Source organism: Bison bison, unplaced genomic scaffold, assembly GCF_000754665.1.
Source record: "Bison bison bison isolate TAMUID 2011002044 unplaced genomic scaffold, Bison_UMD1.0 scf7180017864215, whole genome shotgun sequence".
In the NCBI taxonomy this organism is placed as follows: Eukaryota; Metazoa; Chordata; class Mammalia; order Artiodactyla; family Bovidae; genus Bison; species Bison bison.
The window spans coordinates 3,191,084-3,201,972 of record NW_011494787.1 but is presented as its reverse complement, the minus strand read 5'-3'; the positions used below and the strand labels follow the sequence as shown (position 1 = coordinate 3,201,972).

Sequence of the window (10,889 nt, the reverse complement as noted above, 5' to 3'; positions counted from 1 at the left end):
AGAGGGATTCCCTGAGTACGTCACTGGCCGGAGTGGAAGGGCGGGGTTCGGTCCCTTGGTGGGGCCCCATCTCCGCGCAGCCGGGGCATACTCGAGGGCAGTCTTTGCTCTACCTCCCCCTGTGTTTCTTGGGGCCTCTCTGGGCCCAGCGCCTGTCGTTGGAAGGTGGAAACGGTTGCAGGGTCTCGCTTCTTGCGAAGGGGTCTGTTTAATCCTCGCCGCCATGTCCGGGGGCTTCGAGCTGCAGCCGCAGGACGGCGGCCCCCGGGTGGCCTTGGCGCCCGGGGAGACGGTCATCGGCCGCGGGCCGCTTCTGGGAGTAAGTGTGGCGGGGGTTCGGCGGCCCCGGAGAACCGCGAGGTCCTGGCGGGCTCCTGAGGCCCTACTGTGGGTCCTGCCCAGGTTCCCCACCGCTCCGGCCAGGCCTTTCTGGATTTTAGAAGTTTGAAGGCAGCACGTTTTTCAGTCAACTTGAACTAACTCGCAGACGTTTCCTTCTGCTGCCTTTAAAAAGCACTGACCTGGATTATCGTCATTAGTGTTTTTACCCCGGAGAAGGCAATGGCTCCCCACTCCGGTACTCCTGCCGGGAGAATCCCGTGGACGGAGGAGCCTGGAAGGCTGCGGTCGATGGGGTCGCTGAGGGTCGGACACGACTGAGCGACTTTACTTTCACTTTTCACTTTCATGCATTGGAGAAGGAAATGGCGACCCACTCCAGTGTTCTTGCCTGGAGAATCCCAGGGACGGGGGAGCCTGGTGGGCTGCCGTCTATGGGGTCACACAGAGTCGGACACGACTGAAGTGACTTAGCAGCAGGAGCGTTTTACCCGGAGGTCGGCAAACTGTGGCCCTGGCTCCAAATCCAGCCTGCAGTTGTTGGGACCCACATACTAAGAATGCTTCTCAGATTTTAAAATGTAAACAAAAAAGCCTATATTAGCCTTTCAGGGAGAAGATTTTCTCTAAGGGTTGGGAATATTGCCTGTTGCCTTGATAAGCCACGATATTTATGGTAGTTTCTGGCCCTTAACAGAAAAAGTCTGCCAACCTCTGATCTTAGTTTTTCTAGAATAATTTCTTTTAAGCTTTGGTCCATCTGGTGGTACTGCTTGGGCTTTACTTTTATTGTAAAAATCTTTTTTAGTAACGTCAGTGACTCACCGTTATATAGTGTGTAGAATTCCAGGCATTGATCCTGTACCAGCTTCTTTAAACCTTTCCAGACTTTTTGAGTTAGGTGCTCTTATCGTCATTGTTCAAATGAGAAAATCGAGTTATTTAAAGGACACACACAACAAGATTTTGGGTAACAGAGCACAACTGGGTTATGTATTCTTTCTCTGGGGTGTTTAGGAGTTAGAAAACTTGCCTGTAACATTCTGGAAATTTGTAGATCTCTCACTAAATACATATATATTGTTTTCTCTACATTCGACGTGTCTTGTTTACTGGCCACTGTATGCTGCGCATCTGCAGACCCTAGCACTGCGGGGCACACATAGATAAAATGGGTACTTGCCCTTCAGTTTTCTCTTGGGCTGTCTGAACAAAGCTGTGTCAGTGAGCCTATACCAGGGAGTAAGGAGTCTGGTCACTTAGCCTGATTAACCACCAGTGTCTAAATGGAACTTTGGTATTAGACTTAGGACCCCTCTCGGAGCAGAAAAAAGAAAGGTGGTTCAAGGTGGTGATGGGGAAATTAGTTTTAGAGGAGTGTGAGTGTATGTATATGTAGTGGGATTGTTGAGAAACTTCAAGTTTACTTGCTGGTTTTTTTTTTTTTTTTTTTTTACTTAAATGTGTATTACTTTTCTCCATAGTCTATTATATACATAATAGTATATTATGTACATAGTAATAGTATAGTATACTATACTATCACAATAGTAATTGACAGTAATAGTATTTTCTCCATAGTCTATTATATACAAACCTTTGGAGGAACTGCTTGGGAGGTTTTCTCCCTCTCCTTCCAGTTTTCCTTCCTTTCTTCCTCCCATCTGTCCTTTGCTCTCCTTCCTCCCCCTCTATTCCTCATTCGCTCTCCCTCCCTACTTCTCTCTCTCATTTCATCTCAATTAGAAATAGAGTATCTGCTTCATCTAGAAATCTTATGTCTGGTTACTAATGAGTTTTAATTTACTTAACAAATCGTGTAACTAACGTAGAGTACTATGGATTGGGTTAAATGATGGGTGAATTTTAGGCCTCTGTTTTATAAACTTGGCACCAGGTCACAGACCCTTCATTATTTGCAGCTTGCTGTTTGCTAATAGGTTTGCTAATGTGAGACAAGCTTATTTGATTTCTGTTTTTTAAAATGGTAAGGAATAGGAAGTCAATTATCTGGTCAGGATTAAGCTTTTCCTTTTTGAATAGTCATTCGATGATGAGATTCTGTTGCCAAGTTTGATGGGTATTAGAAGTGAATGATACTAGATGTGTTGAAGGAAAACTTTGAAGAACAAACAAATCACCTTGTGGTTTTCAAGATTTTGGAGCTGACAGGTGTTTCTTCTCTGCAGTGGTTTAAAACTCCACACGAGGGCTGCAGTTTCAAACAACAATTCCAGTGAAGGTTTTTTTTTTTTTGTCTTCATGGTGTGTGAGAGAGCACATAGTTCTAAGTCAGAAAACTCAGGGAGTTTAATTCATATCTATCATAAGTGATTAATAATAGGATGATTTTTTTTACTCTTAATTAGTCATGTCTTTTGGAAACAAATTTCACAAACCTTCATGGTTACAACCGTTACGTTTATAATTCCAATGTGTTAAACATTCTTTGTGGTAAAATAATTTGGCAGTGGGAATGTCTTCATGTTTTTACAGTGGAGGGAAAGCTTAGAACTCTTGTAGATAATAGAACACAGTGAAATTTCAATTTCTCGTGCCCTTTGCTTTAGTGTGAATCCTCAGGGAACCCAAGGTCTTTGTTTACTGAGTTGTAATTCTGGTTCCTGATCACCAAACAAAAGGTTTTGCAGCAGGATGAATCTCCAGGGAATTATCCTGGCCAATTCCAAAGGTCACATATTGTATGATTTCACTTACATGATGTTATTGAAATAACAAAATTATAAAAATGGGGACTAACGTAGTAGTTGCCAGGGCTTACTGAAGAGGTGAGGGGAGCAAGAAGCAAATCAGGTGTGCCTGTAAAACAGCAATGAGGAATTTGTTTTGTATCTTCACTGTGTCAATATCAATATCTGGTTGTGCTGCTGTACTGTAGGTTTGCAAGATGTTACTGCTGGGGGAAATGGTAAGCAGTACAAGAGATCTTTTTGTAATAGTATCTTATCACCATGAACCTACAACTATCTTAAATTAAAAATTAGTTAAAGATTTTACAGCATCTCAGCAGAATACCATTAGACCAAATTATTTGCTTTGTGGTTTTCCTTTAATTAAATCTGATTATACTCTTAATGAAAACTACTCTTTCTGGTTTCACATTTTCCTTATTTGATAGCAGGGATTATAGGGCACATTCCTTAATGATCTATTTTCTTTCAAGGAAATAGGACAGCACCAGGTATCTAGTGAGATTTCCTGAAGGCAGATGTAATTGAATCTATTGCTCTAATTAAAAAGGGAAGGGGCGCCCAGTGAGGTGTGGGGATAATCCTGGGCTCTAGTGCAGACTGCTCACCAGGCATCAGTTGACTACTGTTGTAAGTGTTCCACAAAGTTTATATTAATACAAAGTAACCACTCCCAAGCCTGGCAACTCTGCACTGTTCCTTTGTGTGTGTGCAACTGTGTGACCTATGGACTGTAGCCCGCCAGGGTCCTCTGTACGTGGGATTCTCCAAGCAAAAATACTGGAGTGGGTTGTCATGCCCTCCTCCAGGGGATCTTCCTGACCCAGGGATTGAACCCCAGTCTCTTTCGTCTCCTGCAATGACAGGTGGTTTCTTTACCACTAGTGCCATGTGGGCAGCCCCTGCACTGTTCTTCCTTGTTGCCAAACCTCACCCGCTGTCTTGGAATGCTAGTTCTACTTGGTCCAACAAGATTTGTCCCTGGGGAGGTGCCAAGCACTTCTAGCTGCAGGGTTTTTTGCCCCTCCCTCAGTTATTGAGCCTAGTTAATTCCTGGCACATAATAGGCCTTCAACACATGATTTCCTTCTTTTCTATTTCTCAAACCCACTCTTCCAAACCTCATAAAGAGCCTACTCGTAACTTAGGTATAAAAAGGACAGCATAGAGTTTTGAAGTGGATATAAATATAGTAAAGAGGCAGTGCTGCCAACCACTAAAGCTTAAGGAGCAACAGTCATGATGGATTGTTTACATTTTTCCTATTTTGTTGACTAATTAGCAAACTCAGAAAATAGTTCATAAATATTTACTCTAGTTAGATGGGAAGAATGAAGAGAAGTTAGTCCCTGCTTTCAGGAAACTTACAGTTAGTGGGTACGAGAGATACAGAAGCAAGTAACTAGAAAGGGGAGCTGGACAGACGCTTCCAGTGAGTGGAGTGGAAGACAGTAAGGAAAATGACATGGAGACAATGACAGATGACAGCAGTATCATGAATGGCACTGCTTTGGGGTTGGGGAGGCCACAAGGAGAGGGACCTGTAATGTAGCTTGTGCTACTTGTCCCCATTCCTGGTACTGGAGTAACTGTTGGTACCTGGGAACAGTCATTGTTTTTCTCAAAGGTACTAAGAAATCTAGATTTTTAGGTATAACCTCTGATTTAAAAAATTAATTTATTTAAATCGGAGGCTAATTATTTTACAATATTTTGGTTGTTTTTGCCATACATCGACATGAATCAGCCACAGGTGTATGTATGTCCCCCATCCTGAACCCCCCTCCTACCTCCCTCCCCATTGCACCTCTGCTGCTGCTGCTAAGTTGCTTCAGTCGTGTCCGACTCTGTGCGACCCCATAGACAGCAGCCCACCAGGCTCCCCCGTCCCTGGGATTCTCCAGGCAGGAACACTGGAGTGGGTTCCCATCCCTCTGGGTTGTCTTAAAGCACCAACTTTGAGTGCCCTGCTTCATGCATTGAACTTGCACTATAACCTCTGATTTTTAAAAGGTCACATTAAAAGTTTTTTCAGTACCTTGAGCCAAACAGAAGAATCCTACACCTACAGAAAGATGTAGGAAGGAACCCACAATTTAGATGAGGTCCGAGAAGGCTTTGTGAAATCAGTGACGTATTGAGCTGACTTTGAAGTGATAGAACAGCTAGAGTTTTGGTAGGTGGAGAGTGAGTGGTAGGAAGGGAAGGGCCCTTCAGGCTAAATGAACGTGTGACTTAAGGCTCTGAGTTTGGAGAGTGTATGGCATATTGGATAATTGGATAAGAGCGAGTAGACTTGTGGGATGATCACATTACAGCAGTGATTCTGTTTAACTTTTACAAACATTTAACAGTATGTACTAGTTTTCTTTCTTTTTAAAAATAGTCTCTATTAAGTTCACAGCAGAACTGAGCAGAAAATACAATTCTCATATACCCTCTGCCCCCACGCATGTACCATCTTCCCCTCTGTCAGCATGCCCTACCATGGTGGTGCATTTGGTGAACCTGTTTTGGCATGTCATTATCACCCAAAGCCCAGTTTACACTAGAGTTCACTCTTGGTGTACATTCCATGGATTTTGACTAATAGGTAATGACACGTATCTACCATTAGAGAATACTGCCCTAAAAATTCTTAATGTTCTGTCTGTTCATCTTTCCTTCCTTCCCCAACTCCTAGCAACTACTGGACTTTAACAATCTGCACAGTTTTACCTTTTAGCAGAATATAATATCGTTGGAATCACACAGAATGTATATGTAGACTTTTTTTCAGATTGGCTTCTTTTCATGTATTTTCATGGTTTTTGAATGATGAGTAATATGTTCCACAGTCTGGATGTTTCAGAGTTTATCTACTTGCCCACCAAAGGATATCTAGGTTACTCCCACATTTTGGCAGTTATGATTAAAGCTCTTATAAACATCCGTCTGCAGGTTTTTGTGTGAACACAAGTTTTCAGTTCTTTTGGTTAAATAATAATTAGGAGCACAATTGCTGGGTAGTATGGTGAAAATATTAGTGTTGTAAGAAACTGCCAACTGCCTTCCAAAGTGGCTGCACCATTTTTCATTCCCACCATCAACGGATGAGAGTTCCTATTGTTCCTCATCCTTGTCAGCATTTGGTGTTGTCAGTGGTTTGGATTTTGGCCATTCTAATAAGTGTGTAGTGAATTGCTTTTCATATGTGTTTATTTCTAAGTCAGTGTCTTTAAATTATCATCCCCTATGTACTATTGGATGTGAATGCGCTGCCTTCTCACTTGCATCCAGACCTCTGTCCAAACACTTTTCTCTGGTTATTTGATTCTGTAGATAGTTTCTGGGTATCTGTATTTTTTAAAGCTCTGAAGATGATCCTGTTGAGAAACCAGATTTGAAAACTGCTTCTAGACACACTAAGTAGAATGCTTTGCACAGAATAGTCTTTAACAGATGTTTTACCAAAGTCCCAAGTGGAAATTTAGACCCTGTTTTATCTTACTAAGCTGTATTTATGTTTTTATTCACTATGTTGCCTCTTTCGTAATATATTAAAGATGAGGATGATGTTCTCAAATTTGTATAGCATTCACTGTGTAAGCAGAATTGCAAGCCAAACAGGTTGAGTGAGTTGACATTTCAACGGCAGCAAGTCAGCACAATTCCATTATATTGGCTAACAATTCAGCAGTCTTGAATTAGGAGCTCAGAAAGTATTGGATTTTACTTTTAAAAATCTAAATGATCCATATTTCATTAGTATTGTGGATTACGCAGGTGTTTGTGAGGTAGCCTGATAAACTAACTCTAATTTACTCCATTAGTCATTGGAGAAAGTATGTTGACAGGTTTCAAAGCCCACGTGCAATATAGTAATAACCTTTTTAAAGAGAGATCATTCATAAACTGGAGTCTGCCTCTGACTAAAATCAAGTCCATTTTCTCAGACTTGTCCTTTCTTAGTTTCAGAAGTTGGACTCTGATGCAGCAAGTACAATGATATTAAACATCTTCTATCAACTAGCTTTTGCTCTGTTGAGAAATAAGGTCCATTTATCATCTAATATATGGCAGGCTTGGTGTGGATGTGTGAGCTCTGGAGTGTGTGTTGGACCTGATACTGGGAAGCACTCTAGATAAGAAGAGTTTATGGTGTGTCGACTGGTTTATAGTAACCAGTCTGTCTTCAGTTTGGCTCTTAATTTTACATTTTACTTACTTGCTACACAATTTAAATTTGGGGAAAGAATTTTATGCCAATTATGCCTAACTAGATCCCATGCTTCTTTAGGTTTATGTATTTTCTCATAATACAGGCTCAAATCTCATAGCAGATGAGTTCCTGTATTTTTCTACCATGATAGTTTGAATTTGTCTGTTGTTGATAGAACAAACCAGATAATCTTATGTGAAAGTACTGGAAATTATAAAGCATTGTACAAGAAAATTTTTATTATCTCAGTCCTTGGTTTGCTATGTAGTTTGTTCTGAAAAAAACTAATTTTGCCCCTTCTCTGTTCTTCCATTAATAGGAACCAGGCTAAATGGTAACATTGACTTCATGAGATATATTATTCCTGTCTATGATATTCAGAAATTTCTCTAGGAAACATTGTCAGAAAAGTTAAATGCTGTTGATTTTTCAGTCAATACTGTTGTTATTCAGTTGTGTCCGACTCTTTGTGACCCCATGGACTGTAGCATGTCAGTAAATATTGTATATGGACAAAATAAAATGAAAGGTCCAGTAGCTTTTCTACTTCTACTTTTGCTTTATTCAGGTTTGTTTTTTATTTTTAGAATTTTGGGAAAAAACAAATAGTTCAGAGACCTTGTTTCAAAACACTTAAACGTTTCTGCTGGTAGCATAAGGAGCTCTTCATTTTGTTTGACTTCAGTAAATGCCAAAAATAAATATTTGGCAAAGAAATCACAAATGGTTCTTTTAAGCTTTCATGTCTTTTTTCCCTCCACAAACACCATGTCTTATAAATGGAGAAAACTTCATCATAATACATGAAATACACAATTCAAAACCAAAAAATCAAAGATACGGGATCCACACTGTAAAATACAAATGTGATAACAAAAACAGAGAGCTTTGTCCCCATTCAAGACACAGCATGAAGAATTTAAGCAAAAGGGTTTTTTTATAGTATCTGAAGAAAAATTACCATCATTTTGGCTGTTGCTAACAAAGGATAGAAGTGGTTTAACAAAGGATAGGAGTGATTTCAGTGTATTCTTCTATTGTATTCTTCAGAATTTCTTTTCTAAGCTTCTGCTGTGTGCTCTGCAGTTCTTTTAATAATAAAATATACCTGTACTTGAATGCTCAGTTTAGTTAACTTTTTTGTTTTCTAATATTCCTTCTCTGACCGGCTGAGTATAAAGAAATTTACTGTCAGTGTCCAGTATCAATATAACAGTTGTTAGAGTAGTGTGTGTTAATCATAATTACTTTGGCTACAAGTAACAGATGTGACAAACAGCAGTGTAATCAAATTCATTTTTCTTCTGTAACAGAATCTCAGGGGCAGTCGGTCCAGGGCTAGTGCAGCTGGTCAAGGAACCCCTGTTCTCTGCTCCTTCTTGGTCGTGCTTTGCGTATGGCTTCCTGTCTGTACTCATAAGACAGCTGCTGTACTTCGAGGTGTTTGCATGTGAGCAGGAAGAAAAGGAGAAAGGCAGACGGGAAAGGGTGTAGGCTGTTTGAGCCTGTTCCTTTTTACCAGGAACACGTGAGTCTTCCTAGAAGCTCTACTCTGTTTTGAAATGTAGTTTTGTTGTTTCGTAAGGTATGGTGAGGCCCAGGGACCAGGAGATGATAGTTGTTGAAGAGAGAATTAAAATTCCAGAGAGAAATAAGGGCACACTGCGCCACACAGGACCACACAGGATTGGTGGAGGGCAGAAGGCAGAGCTAGGGGAACTGCAGGAAAGCCTTTCTTGTGGTTTTCTTGGAAATGAATGGGCAAGGCAGGGAAACAGAGTATCATCTAATTTAAATAATTATATGGGACTCTGGGCTATGAGGGCCACCTCTCATTGTCTGATGCTAGCCAGGGTGGTTAGGACAGTGTAAAAATCAGGTAAAGCCAAGATTGGAGTATGGCTTTGAATGGGTTCATTTGCATATGAAGGTTGCACTTGCAGGTAAGTCTTTTACTGTCTCTTTAGAAGTAGTCTTTCTCTAGTCAGCAGTCTTAGATACCAAAGCATCAGGTATAGAAACTAGAAAACATGGTTCATACACAGTCTTTTGTTTGTGCTTGGCTCGAACTAAGTATCTGAGCCATCTACAGTGATGAGGAATTCTCGGCTTTTGGATGTTTTTAACTGGATATCATGTTACCCTAAACAAAATTTAAGTAAAATTAGTGTAAAAGAAGAAGTGAATGGATACTGATTAAGCAACTAGTAGCAACTGGTATACATGATACGTGTCAAGAATTAGCATCTAAAAAGTTTGGGTGTAGTTTAAATCATGAGTTACAAATTGAAATGCCTGCAGAGCCAGATATGCAGAAGAGTGGAGTGGGCTAAGTGGAAGATTATAGGGAGTGCTAGGGACTCTGAGGAGATGGAGGGTACGTGTACTCTTCAGAGCACAAATTTAAAAAAGATACTGAGTGATTTCCTGTGTTGGCTACCAGTTTGTGGTGCTTAGTCTAAATCAAAGAAGGTTAAGAGAAAAAGTAGATATAACTAATAGAAAGAAGCTTATTAATTTCAGTGGCATAGCTGTAAATTAAATCATACTTCAATTATCATGTCACACTGCTTTTATCATGTTTACTGCTTTTTCAATAACCCAATGATAATCCTTTTAGTACCAAACAAAAATGTGTCAACACCTCAAAAATATTAACTATTTTCCTCTCAACTTTTTAGTTTGAAAGATTTCAGGCCTGTTGAAAAGTTGAAAGGCTGGTACAAAAGTACCTATGTAGCCTTAACTTAGATTAAGGCTACATAATCTTAGATTAGTTGTTAACATTTTGCCACATTTACTTTCTCTTTCTCTGTTGCAAATTAGTGAGTTAGCAACAGAGAAGCTGTAAGTATCTTTTTTTTTTTTTTAAAGAAAACCTTTTTATTTTGTATTGAGGTATAGCTGACTAACAGTGTTGTAATAATTTCACGTGAACAGGGAGGGATGGCCATAGGTATACATGTATACATTTTCCCCCAAACTCTCATTCAGGCTGCCACATACCATTGATCAGACTTCCATATGCTAAACAGTAGGTCCTTGTTGATATCCACTTGAAATATAGCAGTGTGTACATGTCCATCCCAAACTCCCTAACTGTTCCTTCCCCGATCCTTCCCTCTAGCAACTGTAAGTTCATCCTCTAAGTTTGTGAGTCTTTTTCTGTTTTGTGAGTTCAGTTGTATCATTTCTTTTTAGATTCCACATATAAGGGATGTCATACGATATTTCTCCTTTTCTGACTTACTTCACTCAGTATAACACCATCTATCCATGTTGCTGCAAATGGCAATTTTCCACTCTTTTTAATGGCTGACTAATATTCCATTGTATATGTGTACCACATTTTCTTTATCCATTCTCCTGTTAATGGACATTTAAGTTGCTTCCAGGTCCTGGCTATTGTAAATAGTGCTGCAGTGAACACTGGGGTGCATGTATCCTTTCCGATCATGTTTTTCTCTGGATATATTCCAAGGAGTGGGATTGCAGAGTCTGAGGGTAGCTCTATTTTTATTTTTTAAAGGATCTTCCATAGTGTTCTGCATGGTAAGCCTTTAGTACCTTTTGAAGGATGTTACGTCTTTCAACCTACTCTCAGTAGCCTCTAACCAGTGTACTACTTTGAGTCCTTA

General features: G+C 40.1%; 1 protein-coding gene across 1 annotated transcript in view; it reads left to right on the top strand.

The window, feature by feature from the left end:
* The first annotated feature begins 9 nt into the window (after positions 1-9).
* Positions 10-10,889, top strand: part of APLF (aprataxin and PNKP like factor) — a 93,441-nt gene continuing 82,561 nt past the window's right edge. Inside the window, exon 1 of the mRNA XM_010845324.1 lies at positions 10-319. Coding sequence (XP_010843626.1) covers positions 224-319 — 96 coding nt within the window. The 5' untranslated portion in view covers positions 10-223. The remainder of the gene's footprint in view (positions 320-10,889) is intronic.